Raw genomic sequence first — 16,170 nt, 5'->3', positions numbered from 1 at the left:
GTTTTCACACCTGGCCCAACCCTCGGATACCAGCTGAAGAGCGCGAGGCTCTACGCGATTGCCGACCTCGGCCGGGTCACTGAGCAGTCGGCTGCGCCGCGGTCGAGGGCGGCGACCACCTCCGCCGACGACATGACGTCGCCAAACTGCTGGACGAACGTCTCGCACGCGTCGCGATGCTCCTCGTGCGTCAGCGCCGCGCAGCAGTCCTCGACAATCACCGCGCCAAAGTCCAGCATCATGGCGTCCCGCCCCGTTGACTCGACGCACACGTCTGTTTTGCAGCCGGCGAGCAGCACCGTCGTCAGGTCGGCCGAGCGCAGGACGCGCTCCAGCTGGGACGAGCCGCCAATCAGGGCAGAGTAGCGGTTCTTCTGCAGGACGATGTCGGCCTTGTCCACCATCAGCTCCGACCAGATCCGCTGGCCTCGAGCGCCCGGAGACAGCGACTCGACGTACCGCTTCCGGTGGACGCCGGACACAAAGTGGCACCGGAAGGCTGCCCAGTCGTTGTCGCCGGCGCCGAGCACCGTGTTGGCGTGCGCGATCCAGATGACGCGGCCGCCGCGTTCCCTCACCGCACGGGCCAAGGCGTTGATGTTGCCGACGGTGCCGCGGGCGAGAGGCACCTCGACCGCGGCTCCCGCGTCGAGAAAGGTGTGCTGCATGTCGATGATGACGAGCGCGGTGTGCTTGGGCGGCAGCGTCTCGAAGATGTGCAGCGCACCTCTCCGCCTCAGAACCCGCTCCACCACAAAGTCTCGCAGCACACCGTTGGCCGCCTCCTTGGGCGGCAGGACGATGGGAGCGATGGGAGCCCGCCTGCTGCGGCTGAGAAGGAGGTAGACGAGGAGCGCAGCCGCGATAGACGCAGACGCGAGCGGCAGAGAGGAGGTGCTTGCCATGACAATGGCGCTGCGCTGGCCAAGGCGAAAGGCAGCGAGTGTGCTGCAGACCTCCGACGCACACCCGAGCGCCGCGAAGTTCTTTTTTTGCAAGAAAAACGCATTTTTTGTTACGCTCGCAATGTTGCCACGAGGAAAAGCACGAAAAAGAAAGCGCCCCCCCAGTGCAAGAGTCGGAGCCGAGCCGTCACAGCCACCACTCGCCTTCCATGGAGGTTCTCACCAAGTCGCTTGCCGTCGCTGGAGCCTTTGTCGCTGGAGCCGCCGCCGCGGGCGCACTGTACACTTACCTACACGGGCCGAAGCCGATCGTCGAGAAGCCGACGGCCGAGCCGGTGCACGCACCCAACCTTCGCCTTCGCGGAGGCGGTGCCTCGGATCCAGAGGGCGTGATGAAGGTCATAATCAACTTTGCCGCCGCGCAGAGCATTCGTGCGGTTCTTGGCAGCTTGGCCATTGGAGCGTACATCGTGGGGAAGCCGCTGATACTCACGGTCCCTCCGGCGGACTGACTGCTTGGCTTCGCGATCGACATCTTCGTGGGCGCCACTTGCCTCCCGGTCGTGAACCTCGTCAAGACTAAGCCCACGCCCAAGACTTGGGGTCTGTTCTGCGCGTGGTGGGTCCTGAGCGGCACGGATCACCTCGAGGCGGCATGGCTCTCCTCCTCAGTCCCCTACGCGGCCGTCCCATGGCTGGGCCTCACGAAATCCACCTTCATCCTCGTTCCGAGCTTCATCTTTCTCGGGCACCTCGCACTCCTCCCGTCGCTGCTCTTTGGCAAGGAGTCGCTCGCATACTTTGGCGTGAAAGACGATTAGTTAGATTAGGTGCTGGGCAGTGCTGCCTGCAGCTGCGCGTCGGTGCGCGGATGTGCATGTAGAGCTCTAGTCAACCCTTTTTCGGGTCAGCTGTATCTTACTATAAGCCATGCCCATGGCAGGGAGCACCAGCACCGAGTGTTTCCTGAGCATGTGTCCCAGCATGATGATGCTTCTTCCCTTGCGAACCCTGCAGCCTGCTTAGGCATCTGTCTGAGCCGTCATGCGCTATGAAGGGGACGCGTAGCCTGTTTTGCGAGATGCAAAACAGCCCGTTTGGATTTCTCCTTCTTCGATCTGGGGGGTACCCGGGTACACGCGAGCGAGCAGGCCATCGAGCAGGCCATCGCTGCAAGCTGAGCCAAGCTCACGCGCCGTCGCATTCACGCACCATCGCGGAAGTCTGCTGAGCATGCCGCATTCGCTCGCTTACGAGGACAAAGTCCCGTTCGGGACGAACTACCGCACGTCGCTCATCTTCTATGTCAATGGCGCACGGCACGAGGTCCCAGACGCCGACCCGACCATGACGTTGCTCGAGTATCTCCGCTCCGTCGGGTTGTCAGGCACCAAGATGGGCTGCGGCGAGGGTGGCTGCGGCGCATGCACGGTGATGGTGTCCGCGTGCGATCCGGCCACGGGCCACCTGAAGCACGAGTCGGTCAACGCGTGCCTGATGCCTCTCTGCTCAGCAGACTGGACGGCAATCACGACCGTCGAGGGGATCGGCGGCTCGGAGGACGGAGATCTGCACCCGGTGCAGGAGCGCCTGGCCAAGATGCACGGCAGCCAGTGCGGCTTTTGCACGCCGGGGATTGTCATGTCTCTCTACTCTGCGTTGCGAGCGTCGCCGAAACTCGCCATGGAAGAAGTTGCGGATCACCTTGATGGCAACCTCTGCCGCTGCACTGGGTATCGTCCGATCCTCGACGCCGCCAAGTCCCTTTGCGCCGACGCGCCGTGCGGTGGCGGCGGGCCTTGCTGCGCCAGTGGCAGCGGCGACGGCAGCGGCGGCGGCGGCGGCAACGGCTGCGGCGGAGGCAACGGCTGCGCCAATGGCAATGGCTGCGAACATCCTGCCGACCCCAGCGGCCGCCTTCTGGTGGACGGGGACGTGGTGACGGCCACCGCCGACAAGCTGGCCGTCTACTCCTCCGAGCGGTACTGCGACTCGCGCGCGGCAGCAAGCGAGCCGGTGATGCCTACTGCGCTCCTGATCGCGCCCCACGACTTAGTCAGTAAGTCTGAATGTGAATGCTCAGGCGATGCCGAGTGAGCTGTCGGCCGCGCCGTCGCCGCTCTGGATCGCCTCCCCGCGCGCCACCTGGTGGCGGCCGGCCTCTTTGGACGAGCTGCTCGCGCTCAAGGCGGCACACCCGCAGAGCAGGGTCGTCGCCGGCAACACGGAGCTGGGCATCGAGGCGCGGTACAAGAGCCGGCAGTGCGCGACCCTCCTCTCGCCGCGCCTGGTCGCCGAGCTGTACGCTGTCGCCGAGGCGGAGGGCGCTGTATCTCGGGCTACATCTCATCTCGGCGATATCTCGGCCGAACCTCGGCCGAACCTCGGCCGAACCTCGGCCGTCTCGCGGCTAGGCGGAGGGCGCTCTCACACTCGGGGCGTGCGCGAGCCTGACCGCCGTCGAGGCTTGCTGCCCCACGCAAGACCTGTCCGCGCCGCTCGGCGTCGCACAGTGACACGTCCACGACACGTCCACGACACGTCCACGACACGTCCACGACACGTCCACGACACGTCCCGCAGGCTCTCTGCGCCCGCCGCGGCGAGGCGCTGCCCGGCTGCGCGGGCGAGGCGGCACGCGCCATCGCCTGCATGCTCCGCTGGTTCGCATCGACGCAGATCCGCAACGTCGCGTGCCTCGGCGGCACCCTCGTCGCCGCGTCGCCCGTCTCTGACTAATTGAACGTAGCACTGTTGTGAAATTGTTGTCGCTATCGATTAGGCAACCTCGTCACCGCGTCTCCCATCTCGGACATGGTCCCGCTGCTAGTGGCTTGCGGCGCCTCCGTCACCCTCGTCTCCTCCGCCCGCGGCAAGCGCGCCGTGCCGCTCTCGGCCTTCCTCCTCGGCTACCGGAAGGTCGACTTGGGCGAGGCGGACGCTTCACACATCTCACTCCTTGATGAGTTCACCCACTGATTAGGTCGACTTGCGCGAGGACGAGATGCTGCTCTCGGTGCACGTGCCGCGCGCCGAGGGGCTCGAGTTCATCCGGCCCTTCAAGCAGGCGCATGCTCAACCAATTCGCTGATTGGCCGTGGAGGGGCTCCAGTTCATCCGCGGCCCTGCCAGCAGGCGCGGCGCCGCGAGGACGACATCTCCATCGTGACCGCCGGGCTGCGCGTCCGCCTGCAGCCGGCCGGCGGCGTGTACATGGTGGTGGACACGTGCTTCGCGTTCGGCGGCCTCGCGCCGACCGTGGTGGTGGCGCGCAAGGCGGCGGCGGCGCTGGTTGGCCGGCCGTGGGATGCGCAGAGCGTCGAGGAGGCGTGCGCGGCTGTCGTCGACGAGCTGCGCGTCGGCGCGTCTGCGCCGGGCGGGCAGCCAGAGTACCGGACCGCGCTCGCCGCATCGGCCGTCTTCAAGACTTTCGTCGCCACCTCCATCGCGCTTGGCGCCCCGGAGTACCGCTCTGCAGGCGATGCTCCGGCGCCGCCGGTGGTCGACGCGGCGGAGAGGTCGGCAGCTCGCTCCTGGCTGCTCGAGCCAAAGCCGTCGGTGAGCGGCTCGCAGCGGTACACCTCACGCCAGCTACCTTTGGCTATTGAGGAATGAGAAGCCGGCAGCTCGTGACTAAATACATAATAGGTACCCGCACGCCAGCTACCCCGGGCTCGAGGCGGACGTGGCCTCGCCGGACGTCGCGACGTCGTGCATCACCGCGCCGGTCGAGACGGAGGCGGCCAAGGCGGGCGGCGTCCGGGTGGTTGCTACGAGTATCACCTAATGAACGCGAGGAGTGATTGATGAGTATGCAATAGGCGGGCGGCGTCCGGGTGGTTGGGCAGTCGCTTCCGCACCTGGCGGGCGCGAGGCACACCAGCGGCTCGGCCGAGTACACCGACGACGCGCCGCTGCCGCCGGGGGGGCTGCACGCGGCTCTCGTGACCGCGCAGCAGGCGCCCGCGACGATCGAGTCCGTCGACACGGCCGAGGCCGCCCGCCTGTTACATATTCATTACTCAAACAGTACGAGGGTTCAGCACTTTCGTCGTCAGTAGGCCGCCGCATCGGCCGGTGTCGTCCGGATTCTGACGGCGGCCGACGTGCCTGCGGCGGGCAGCAACGCGATGGGGCCGATCAAGCAGGACGAGCTCCTGTTCGCGGAGGGCTCGACAGACCACGTCGGCCAGGTGATCGCGGTCGTCGTCGCGCGCTCTTGCGAGGAGGCGCGCCTCGCCAGCGGCCTATCAGTAATCATGTTGATTGTTCTTGATGGTGATGGGTAATTGGCGCACATAAGGCGCGCCTCGCCAGCGACCTCGTCCGCGTGGCGTATGGCCCGCCTGCTGCCGGGGTGACTCCGTGCTACACGATCGAGGACGCGATCGCCGCGAACTCCTTCTTTGACGAGGAGGGCGGCTAGACACTCCCTAGACACTTCCTAGACACTCCTCCTTCTTTGACGAGGAGGGCCCTTCTTTGACGAGGAGGGCCCCCCCCTCGTCTCGGCCGCGCGATGCGCGCAGGTGCCACCTCGGCTGCCTCTCGGCCGTAGGAGGGCTTCTTCGACTCGCGGCACGAGCTCGAGCACGGCGTGCCCGTCGGCCAAGCGCTGCTCGCGGGAGGGCTGACGGTCGTGGAGGGCGACTTCAAGATTGGCGGGCAGGAGCACCTCTACCTCGAGGGGCAGTATTGACTGATCTAAGGCAAGTCATTAGTTTACTGTGTCAGGAGCATTTCTACCTCGAGGGGCACTGCTCCTTGTGCACCCCGACGGAGGAGGGAGGGCTGCACATCCTGGCCTCGACGCAGGCGCGCGAGATCTCCTGAGATCTCCCGAGACCACCCAAGATCACGCGAGATCACGCGAGATCACCCGAGATCACCCGAGATCACCCCGAGATTCCACGAAAGGTTGCGCGTTCTGGCTTCGGCGCAGGCGCTCGAGAACCTGCAGAAGAGCGTCGCCAAGGCGTGTGGTCTGCCGCTCAACAAGGTCGTCGCCAAGGTGAAGCGGCTGGGCGGCGGCTTTGGCGGCAAGGAGACGCGGGTCGCCTTTGCGCACTGCGCGTGCGCGTTGGCCGCCCACCTGATGAGGCGGCCCGCCCGCCCCATGCCAAACCTCGGCTATTCTCGGCCATCATCTCGGCCACATCTCGGAGCAGGCGGCCCGTCCGCCTCTCGCTGCGCCGCGACCTCGACATGCTCGCCAGCGGCGGCCGCCACCCGTACCTGGCCACGTACAAGGCGGCAGCACGCGTCGACCCGGAGACGGGGGAGCCGAAGCTTGCCGCGCTCGACGTGCAGGTGTGCTACTGCGCCCGCTGCGCACGCCCCCTTCCCTCGCCCCTCTCCAACTCCTCCTCCTCACCACCCCCTCCCCATCTCCACTCCCTCTCCTCTCACCACTCCTTCCCCCCTTGCAACCCCCGCCCAACAACCCTCTAGTTCTACAGCAATGGCGGCGCGTCGCTAGACGTCTCCTCGGCGGTGATGGACCGCTCTCTCACGCACCTCGACAACTGCTACCTCTGGCCCAGCTATCGCGCGAGGGGCGTGGTGTGCCGGACACACATGCCGTCCAACACGGCATTCCGCGGCTTCGGCTCGCCACAGGCTCGCTTGTCCCAGGGCGAGGACCTTCTTCCGCTGCTGCACGACTGCCCGTGCAGCCGCCTTCACGGACACATCCGTCGCGCCCGGAAGCTGACTCAGCCCCCGTCTGATAGAAGTGTGACGCGTTCGCCACAGGCTATGCTGGTTTGCGAGCACATCCTCGAGCACCTCGCGAGCGCGATGGGCGTCAGCGCAGACCGCCTGCGCGCTGCTAACTTGTACGCGGCGGGCGACGAGATGCCGTTCGGCCAGACGCTCGCAGAGGACGAGTGGCGGGTGCCGCGCGCGATGGCGACGCTCCGTAAGGACGCGGACGTCGACGCTCGCGCGGCTGCGGTGGCGGGCTTCAACGCGCAGAATCGGTGGAGGAAGCGAGGCCTCGCGTTCGTGCCGACGAAGTATGGCATCAACTTCTACGCGCGCTTCATGAACCAGGGCGGCGCGCTCGTGCGCTTGAAGTTTGTGTTTGCGAGATGTCGTATCATGCTGTACTATGCATAGGCGGCGCGCTCGTGCACGTCTACACAGACGGCACGGTGCTCATCTCGCACGGCGGCTGCGAGATGGGGCAGGGCCTGCACACAAAGGTGTGCCAGGTGGCGGCGCGCGCCTTCGGAATACCGCTCTCGGCGTGCCACGTCGCCGACACGGCGACGGACAAGGTGGCGAACTCCATCACCAGCGCCGGCTCGCTCTCGACGGACCTGTACGGCATGGCGACCCTCGACGCGTGCCGGCAGATCCTGCGGCGCCTCAAGCCGCTCCGCGAGGCGGTTGGCGCCAAGGCCAGCCTCGCCGAGCTCGCCACCGCCGCGTACTTCTCGCGCATCGACCTGAGCGCACACGGCTACTTCGCGCTGGACGAGCGCCGGTGCGGCTTCGACTTTCGGGCGCCGCCCGGCGTCAAGCCGGACGGCACGCCCGACCAGGCGGCGCGGGGCCTCTGCCACAACTACTTCACGCAGGGCGTCGGCTGCGTCGAGGTTGAGATCGACGTGCTCACCGGCGACCACGAGGTGCGGCGCGCCGACCTGCTCGTCGACGTCGGCTCGTCCATCAACCCCGCGCTCGACATCGGGCAGGTCGAGGGCGGCTTCACCCAGGGCATGGGCTGGACGACCACCGAGGAGCTCCTCTGGGGCGACGACACGCACGGGTGGGTGCAGCCTCGCGGCGGGCTCCACCTTCGCGGGCCCGGCACGTGCAAGACATTCTTGTTTAACCATCAACCCATACATCATAGGCGGGCTCCACTCGCGCGGGCCCGGCACGTACAAGCTGCCGAGCTTCAACGATACGCCGCGCGAGCTGCACGTGCGCCTCATGTCGGGCGTCGACAACAAGGTCGCCGTCCACTCGTCCAAGGCGGTGGGCGAGCCCCCCTTCTTCCTCGGCGCGGTCACCTTCCTCGCGATCCGCAACGCGGCCGCCGCCGCCTGCTCGAGCAAAGGATGAGCCTCCCCAGAACCTTCCCTGAACCTTCTCGGAACTTCCCTGTAGGTCGCCGCCGCGCGCGCAGACCACGTGGCAGGCCCCTCCACGGCACCCCTCACGCTCTTCGCGCCGGCGACTAGCGAGCGCATCCGCATGGCGTGCGGCGACAAGTACGCACGGATGGCCAGCAGCAACGAGGCTGGCGATGTGATGGCAGTGAGAGGCTCCTTCTGAGCTTCTGAAGGGAAGTGTTACGTCGAGCTCGCGGCGGCCGCACGGCCGCATATTGTTAGTTACGTGGCCGTGCACTCAATAGAGAGGGCTTAGAACACCGTGGTTGCTTGCGATTCGGCGCTTGGGGGCTGGCTCGTCTGCGTGTACGCTGGAGGTGTGCTATTTGAGGTTGTGTAGATTTGTCGTTTACTGTGGAATCTCCATGGAGTCCCTCGTGGTAAAAGGGGGTGCAACGCGGGCCCTCAGCGAGAGAGGGCGAGATGCTGTAAACTCGGCCTCGCTGCGCCAACACCCGAGAGGATGGCTGAGTGCCAACGCAACTGCAGATGACGACGTGTGGCATCAATGGTGGCCTTTGGACATCCCAACCATCACACAAGACAGCCTGTAGGTGATGGCCGGACGGCGCAGTGTTTGTGGCACTCGGCAGTAGGCACCCGCGGCACGGCCCCGCTGTCGGCTCTCGCGGGCTGCGGAACCGGCCCCAGAAGGAGCCGGTCCGGGCGAGTGTGGCAGCTCCTGCGCTAGTATGGGCACCCTCTATCACTTGAGCAGCGTGGGCGGACATCTTGCCGACCATCGTGGAACGCGCGCCCAAGACTCGCGTTGCAACAAACGATAGTATCTACGTTCCCCTCGTCTCGCGCGTGATCGCGAAGCGCAGCACGCACGCGCTGAAGTCGCGTGCCGCGATGCCGTTCGTGTTTCCTGCCGAGTCGAGATGGTGCCGCTCGTGCATCTCGTAGAGCGAGACGACGAGGAGCGCCGCCCGCGTGCGCGCCGCCGGGGGGAAGAGCGAGTGGCTTGCCGGCGACCACGGCGCCGCCGCCCGCCGAACCAGCGCCGCCGCCTCGCCCTCGCCGCCCGCGGCGCGCTGCAGCGGCGTCGGCTCGCCCTCGTGCAAGCTTGCGCCGCTGCGCAGCAGGGAGAGAGCGCGGGCGGCGGTGAGGCTCTCAAGGTGCGCGAGCGGCGTCCAGCCGCGGCTGGCGACCAGCCAGGCGGCGAGGTCGGCGTGGCCGCGGCGGTTCGCAACCTCCTCAGGCGTGCCGAAGGGCGTAGCGGCGCGGGAGGCGCCGTAGGAGGAGAGGAGCTTGGCGACCTCGAGGTGGCCGGTCTCGCATACCAAGGACAGCGGCGTGCCGCCATCCTCCTTGGCTTGGTCCATCGCCGCGCCGGCCTCGAGAAGCAGCCGGACGATGTCGACGTGGCCCTTCTCGCACGCCATGCACAGCGGCGTGGCGCCGTCCTCCTCGGCTTGGTTGACCGCCGCGCTTCCCTCGAGAAGCAGCTTGGCGACCTCAAGGTGCCCCTTCTGGCACGCGATGTACAGCGGCGTGAAGCCTTCAGAATCTGCTTGGTTCACCGCGGCGCCGGCGGCGATCATCAGCCGGACGCACTCAAGGTGGCCATGCTGGCACGCAACGAACAGCGGCGTGTAGCCTTCAGCGTCAGCTTGGTCGATCGCCGCGCCAGCCTCGAGAAGCAGCTGGGCGCACTCGAGGTGGCCCTGCCAGCACGCGACGAGCAGTGGCGTGACGCCGTCGCGCGCAGCTTGGTTGATCGCCGCGCCAGCCTCGAGGAGCAGCCGGGCGATCTCGAGGTGGCCCTTCTGGCACGCGATGTACAGCGGCGTGAAGCCCTCGTCACGGGCTTGGTCGACTGCCGCGCTGGCCTCGAGGAGCAGCCGGGCGCACTCGAGGTGGCCCTGCCAGCACGCGGCGCACAGCGGCGTGGCGCCTTGGGTCTGGGCTTGGTTGACCGCTGCGCTAGCCTCGAGGAGCAGCCGGGCGACCTCGGGGTGGCCGTTCTGGCACGCGATGAGCAGCGCCGACGCGCCGCCGCTGCTACCACCGCCGCCGCCCGTCGTCGCCCCGACGCTCGCGCCAGCTTCGAGCAGCAGCCGCACCGCGTCGGCCTGCCCGTGCCGAGCCGCCCAGGTCAGCAGCGTGTCCTGCTTCTCGGTGTCGAGCCGCGCGTTGAGACTGCCGCGCGTCCGCCGGCCGGAGAGGTGGGCGTGCAGCGAGGCGAGGTCGGCGGCGGCGATGTCGGCGAGCAGCGTGGCGGGCGGGCTCGCGGCGGGCGCCATCACCGAGTCGAGACGCGGCGGCTACGTCAGAGAGGGCGGTGTGTCGCACGGCGCCCGCCAGCGAACGGCTCTCTCGTTTGCGCACGGGCGTCGAGGCGGACGCGCGCTTGGGCGGCGTCCTTGGGCGGCCCGCGCGCCGACGACGACCCGGCGCAGCCGCTGAGATCTGTGCGGCTCGAGAGCCCCGGTCGGAGGGCGGACCACCAGACTGCCGGGCCTGGCCGGCGAAAAAGAAAACGCGCGCAGCTTCTCTCACCAGGCGCCCTAAAATCCCTGTGTGGTGGGCGCCGGACCTCCTCGAGCACTGGCCGGACCACACACGGGTACATCGTGCGCATCCAGTAGTGCGGCGTTGAGCTGCGGCAGCGCATCATCGAGTATCGCAGCTGCCGGACATCGTGGTTCTTGTCGTTTTAGGTGTATTGTTGGCAGACAAGACTCAGAGCTCACACAGAATCACAGCGGGAGGAAAGCGGCGAGTCGCAATTCCAGGGGTCGTTGTGTCGTCGTCGCGAAGCTGGTCAACCCTCTCGAGGACCGAAAAGCGCACCGTAAAGTCAGCCGAGAGGTTGTCGCGCTGCTGTTTTTTTGGTCACTTCCGCCCGGCCTCCGTGAAAGAAAGAAAGAAAACAGACCAAGGGAGGGACGGGAGGACGGCACAGCGCGGTAGGCACTCGGGGTTTGGCCAGATCGGCGTGTTCACGCCGCGATCATGTCCTGAGTAACCTATGTATGTATGTATGTAACCATTCGCGGCGACGAGTAATCGAGAAGAGAAACACGGAACAGAAAGAGAAACACGCTGTTCGAAGACTTCTGACGGTTGGTGTGTTTAAAAAAAGGAGAAAAGAAATTTTTCAGTGAGATCGCCGAGATGGCACGCTCTTCATCAAGGTCGCCGATTGACACGCGCTCCAAGGCAAGCGCTTTCGAGTGAGTCGCTGTACCCCGGCTTCTCCGTCCTTGCAGGGCTCGAGATGACACGCCGAGAGAAGCCCAGAGAGCGACCGGGAGACCGCTGACATCGCCGAGAGACCGCTGACATCAGCTGCGCTCGGCAAGCTTGCTCGCCGCACGCGCGACGTCCGGCGCCGCGACTCACCGCCGGCCCTGCCTGTGCTTGCAGAAGCTCCAGCTTTGCCGACGAGATGTGCGACGTGGAGGATGTCCTTGCCGGCTGCGATCTCACAGAGATCGCAGAGCAGTACGAGTCCGGCGCGTGCTGCCGCTCTGACGTCGACTACGGATACGGCTTTACTTGTTTCGTCCCGATCCTGATGATGCTGCTCTTCTCCGTCCTCTCGCGGAACCCGCCACTGTCGATGGGAACGGCCATCTGGATTGGCTGGTGCATCAAGGCGCCGCCCACATCTCACCATGCCCAACTTAACCGCTCGCCTAGCACATCACCCAAGATCACGCCCTCTCACCGCCGGTCGCCGCCGCTCTAATCACAACAGGAGGGCAACGCGTGGGCCGGCTTCCGCGGCTTCTTCGACACTGCCCTGAGTGCCGCCATCGATGGGTACTCCCAAATATTCGTCTTCGTCTTCCTGATGCAGATGATTGTGGGCGCGGGACACCGCTCCGGGGGCTTCCAGGCGCTCGCCCTCCCCTCGCCACCGGCCGCGAGCCCGCCACCGCCGCTCTCGACGCCACCTTTGCCACGTCCAGGCGCTTGCCGACCTCATGTCTAAGGGCATCAAGGACTCCTTCATGTGCCAGTTCTTCACCTGGCTCTTCGGATTCGTGATCTTCTTCGACGACTGTGCGTTGGCCGCCCCGGGCCCCACGACCCGACCGCCCATCGCACGTCTCACCCTGGCCCCTCCTCCCCGCGCTCACGACCCGACCGCCCATCGCACGTCTCACCCTGGCCCCTCCTCCCCGCAGACGCCAACACGCAGGTCGTCGGCGCGTGCATGCTCTCGGTGGCACAAAAGATGCGCGTCTCCAAGGAGAAGCTTGCCTTCACGGTCGACTGCACCGCCGCGCCGGTGGCGTCCCTTCTGCTCGTCTCGACGTGGATCGCCTGTGCGCTCCGGCCGCTCTCCCGAGACGAGACAGAGCTCCCTCGGCACCCCCGAGAACGAGACTCAGCTCCCTCACCCGAGCGCCGCCCTCCCACCGCTCACAGACGAACTACAGCAGATCGGAGACGCCCTGGCACTGACGACCCCGCCGTACACGAGTGCGACCGCAACAGACGTCTTCCTGAAATCGGTTCGGAGCGCGCGGCGTCCCGTCATGCGAAACGCGTCCTCCCCGTGACTGCCGCTCGCTTGCTCACAGGTGCCTTACCGCTTCTACTCGTGGTTCATGCTCTTCTTTGTGGTCATCATGGCCATCTCGGGCCGCGACTGGGGACCAATGTACTTCGCCGAGCTGAAGGCGCGCAAGGAGGGCTGGGAAGAGAACAAGCTGGTCGCGACCGGACCGTCGGACTCGATCGAGCCCGTCAAGGCGAAGGCCGGCATCCCCAAGGGCCGCTGGTGGAACGGCGCTATCGTGCCCGTACTCTTCCTGGCCACTATCCTCCCCTTCCTCGAATACAGCGGCGACGAACTCGACGCGATGGAAGGCAAAGCAGACGCGGCCGCCGATCCCAACGTCACCTGGTCTGGGGTGCTCAACCCCGCCCCCCCCCCACCCCCCGCCGCCCTTCTCCCCCCCTCCCTCTTCACCCCTCTGTCCGTCCTGGCGTACAGGACTTCGTCGACATCATTGGCAACGCGGACAGCTGGGCGGTCCTCTCGTGGGTTGGCGGCCTCGGCGTCATCGCGGTTACCCTCCTGTACTTTGTGCAGTGGATCCCCGTCCCCGAGGGAGACGACTCGTGGGTCGGTAAGAAGGTTGGCAAGGTGCCGCTCATGTGGCCGGCTGAGGTCATCAAGGCGGGCTGCCATCAGATGGGGTGCGCGCGTGACCCTGCGATAGACCCCCCTCCCCGGTCCGCCCTGTGCTGAGCAGAAAGCACACGCGCATTGCAGGTCCCTCTTCGAAGTCGTCTGGATCCTCATCTTCGCAAAGTCCATCGCCAAACTCTCAGAGGAGCTCGGAATGCCCGACTACCTCGGATGCGCCCTCAAGGGCACGGATCCCGCCATCGTTCCGGCTATCACTTTTGTGCTCGCCTGGCTCTGCTCGCTCGGCACTGGCACGTCCTGGCGCGTGCTTGGCGCGTGTGCGGGGGACTGCCCGCGCGCTCTCCACCCTCAGCGCCTGCGTTGCCTCGCAGGGGTACCATGGCCGTCATGTTCCCGATCTCGATCCCGCTGGCCATCAACCTGTCCCGCGACGAGGGCATCGAAGACGGCTCTGACGAAGGTCTCAACATCCTCTATACCACCGCCGCCGCCGTGCTGGGCGGCTCGGTGTGGGGCGACCACTCCTCCATCGTGTCGGACACCACCTGCCTCGCCGCGGCGGCTTGCCAGTGCAGCGTCTTCGACCACTTCAAGACCCAGATCCCGTGCGCGCCCCTTCTTGCGCCCTGCCCCGCAACAAGTGACAGTCGTTCTCATGCTAGCCACACACGGGCTGCAGGTACTCGATGTTCTGCGGCCTCAGCGCGCTCCTCCTTGGCTTCCTGCCCACCGCCTATGGAATGCCGGCGGGTCTGGGCATCTTCTTCGCGCTCTCTGTCGCCCCAGCCATCTCGATTGCGATCTCCTACATCCCTGGCTTTGGTTCGCCAGAACCGCGGCCCCGCTCAATGTCCACCTTTGCGCCCACAGCCCCACACCCACGCCTGCCGGCTGCAGGCGGCGCTGTCCCGACGTACTCGCCAACCAGCGGCGAGATCGGGACCGGCATTTGGGGCATCAAGGCGTCCGTCATGTCGTACTGCAAGACCGCGCCAGACCCAAAGGTCGACGCCAAGGCTGAGGCCCGCGTGACTGAGGCTTCTGAGGCCGCGTGACTTTCTTCGGCAGAACGGAGCGCGATATGAGACAGCTGTCTCCATCGCGCATTGGGCCGAGTGTACAACTTGGTCGTGTGCACGGGATCGATCTTGGCCCCGAGCCGACCGATAGGCGAGCCGTGGGCGGGCGGAGTGCCCGGCAGCGACCAGCGTGACGTTGACGCTCAAATCAGAGCGCTGTACATTTGCGGTATGACTACCGTATTGACTATCTATTGTCACGTCGCGCTGGTATGTGAAGGGCGCTGTGTGTGCTGTTGATCTGTGTTTTGATTAGGCTTGTAGAGTAGCTGTGTTCGTAGTTTACTTTACATCCGCGCCCTGCTGTCTGCGATATCCGCCGCTACCGCCGACGGGCGCGCGAGAGCAGGCCTCTTTTGCGATCGGGCGCGCGAACTCCCTGCCCAATGTAATAAGCTTCCCGAAGATCGACCATCGAGAGGTTCTTCGGTCTCCCTCGTCCATCCCTTCTCCCACCCTGAGCCGCGCGACCGGCGCCGTCGGTGGGACGTGGGAGCGGTCGTGCCCCCCGCCGCCCGCGCCGCTAGAGAGGCGCCTCACGGCTTTGTCGCGCTTTGCTCCGATTTCCAAAAAAGAATTCTGGCGTGGCCCGGAGCAAATCTTGATTCTGGACACATGGGGGCGATGCGTCAAGAAGAAAAGGTTCAACAAGCTCGAGAAGAAGAAAAGCAGATCTTCATGATTGCCCCTGGGAAATCTTTCTTACAAAGGACGTACGGTACGGGGGACGTCCATCCACTGGGACATGAGAGTAATGGAAAGATGAGGTCGAATCTGCTGATTCAACAGCCGCCCAAAGGAGCGACGCCTCAACACGGGGTCTCGGCTCGCTATCGAGCCATGCTAGCTCCAGCCGCCCGCACCCGGCCGCCCGAGGCCCGACGGTGTTCCCGCACGCGCAGGCAGAGAAGACTAATCCTGGGGGAAGCAACCATGAACCAAACGCGATGGGTTGGGGGAACGGGCGGGTTGCCGCAGCCACACCAGTGCACTCCCTTGGTGCTACTGCTTGGACCTTAGCCGTCCTCGTCAGCATTGCGGCTCGATGCACGATGGGAGAAGGCTGAAGCCGGTGAAGGCGAGAGTGACCCCGCACGATCACAGAGATCACTGATCAGTGATCAGCTCACCGCACGCAGCATATAAACCATTCGCAAAACCATATAATACACACAAAATCTCAGAGCATTGAGGTTGAGGACGGCGGAGGAGCACACGGCCACGCGCGCGCTCGCACTAACGTGAGTCTGATCCGATCTGGCCGCGCATGTGAGGGCGCCCCCTCCAAAAAGAGACCTAGAGAGGCAGCCAGCGCGGCCCAGAGGCAGCAGAGATGCGCCCTCGGGGGGGAGGAGGGGTGGAGGCTGCCTCACGGCGCGACCAGGTTTGCGATCTTCATCCGGTGCCCCTTGGATCGCACGCCGAGCTCAAGCAGCACCTGCCGCGCAGCGGGGCGCGGGGAGGTGGGGCTAGGGGGGCACGAACTGCAGCGAAGCGGGGCGCGGGGAGGTGCGGCTAGGGAGGCACGAAACGGAGAGGGCAGACGGCACGGGCGGTGGCGGACGAGCGGCAGACATAGGCAGTGCCCGGGCAGTCTCTCAGACACTCTCTCCTTTGTAGGCAGCCTCTGGCAGTGCCCGGGCAGAGTCAGGCAATCCCTCCAAGCGAGTCTCGGACACATTCTCAGGGCAACTCTCTCTCTCTGGCTGTCGGCCGCGCCTCCTCGAGCGCGGTGCGGCCCTGCGACTCCATCACACCATACAGCGTCTCTGCGTCCATCGCCTAGTGGCCCGAGATCACCCGAGATCGCCCCGAGATCGCCCCGAGATCACCCCGACGTCAGCGTCTCTGCGTCCATCGCCTCCTCCTCGAAGCTCGCCAGGTACTGCGGCAGCGCCGCCGCCTATTCGGCGCCATCTCGGCGTCATCTCGGCTTCAACTCGCGT

The 16,170-nt window shown here is 65.8% G+C and overlaps 4 protein-coding genes across 4 annotated transcripts; 3 read left to right on the top strand and 1 right to left on the bottom strand.

Annotated features, from left to right (window-relative positions):
- Nucleotides 1–50: 50 nt before the first annotated feature.
- On the bottom strand, nucleotides 51–905 carry EMIHUDRAFT_224232 (hypothetical protein; the record flags this gene model as incomplete). Its single annotated transcript, XM_005791175.1, has 1 exon — nucleotides 51–905. The coding sequence occupies one exon, from the start codon at nucleotides 903–905 to the stop codon at nucleotides 51–53; it is 855 nt and encodes a 284-aa protein (XP_005791232.1).
- A 180-nt stretch (nucleotides 906–1,085) lies between these two features.
- Nucleotides 1,086–1,998, top strand: EMIHUDRAFT_361610 (hypothetical protein). The gene has a single exon (XM_005791174.1). The coding sequence runs from the start codon at nucleotides 1,115–1,117 to the stop codon at nucleotides 1,415–1,417; it is 303 nt and encodes a 100-aa protein (XP_005791231.1). The 5' UTR covers nucleotides 1,086–1,114; the 3' UTR covers nucleotides 1,418–1,998.
- Nucleotides 1,999–2,138: 140 nt separating this feature from the next.
- Nucleotides 2,139–8,192, top strand: EMIHUDRAFT_109218 (hypothetical protein; the record flags this gene model as incomplete). The annotated part of the gene is made up of 14 exons (XM_005791173.1): nucleotides 2,139–2,921; nucleotides 2,989–3,195; nucleotides 3,889–3,921; nucleotides 4,041–4,480; nucleotides 4,554–4,668; nucleotides 4,727–4,942; nucleotides 5,464–5,597; nucleotides 5,823–5,978; nucleotides 6,074–6,215; nucleotides 6,357–6,467; nucleotides 6,660–6,999; nucleotides 7,053–7,684; nucleotides 7,803–7,922; nucleotides 8,025–8,192. The coding sequence occupies 14 exons, from the start codon at nucleotides 2,139–2,141 to the stop codon at nucleotides 8,190–8,192; spliced, it is 3,597 nt and encodes a 1,198-aa protein (XP_005791230.1).
- A 3,234-nt stretch (nucleotides 8,193–11,426) lies between these two features.
- Nucleotides 11,427–14,200, top strand: EMIHUDRAFT_109217 (hypothetical protein; the record flags this gene model as incomplete). The annotated part of the gene is made up of 11 exons (XM_005791172.1): nucleotides 11,427–11,573; nucleotides 11,739–11,846; nucleotides 11,953–12,046; nucleotides 12,172–12,312; nucleotides 12,416–12,501; nucleotides 12,571–12,903; nucleotides 12,987–13,192; nucleotides 13,269–13,460; nucleotides 13,517–13,750; nucleotides 13,825–13,967; nucleotides 14,043–14,200. The coding sequence occupies 11 exons, from the start codon at nucleotides 11,427–11,429 to the stop codon at nucleotides 14,198–14,200; spliced, it is 1,842 nt and encodes a 613-aa protein (XP_005791229.1).
- Between the last annotated feature and the right edge of the window lie 1,970 nt (nucleotides 14,201–16,170).

This window comes from Emiliania huxleyi, assembly GCF_000372725.1.
Source record: "Emiliania huxleyi CCMP1516 unplaced genomic scaffold EMIHUscaffold_115, whole genome shotgun sequence".
Lineage (NCBI taxonomy): Eukaryota > Haptophyta > Isochrysidales > Noelaerhabdaceae > Emiliania > Emiliania huxleyi.
Note: the sequence above shows the minus strand (reverse complement) of the source record. Positions and strands in the feature narration are given on the sequence as shown.

Excerpts from the sequence above, each read along its gene's own strand:
- EMIHUDRAFT_361610 (XM_005791174.1), top strand. The coding sequence starts at position 1,115 with ATGGAGGTTCTCACCAAGTCGCTTGCCGTCGCTGGAGCCTTTGTCGCT.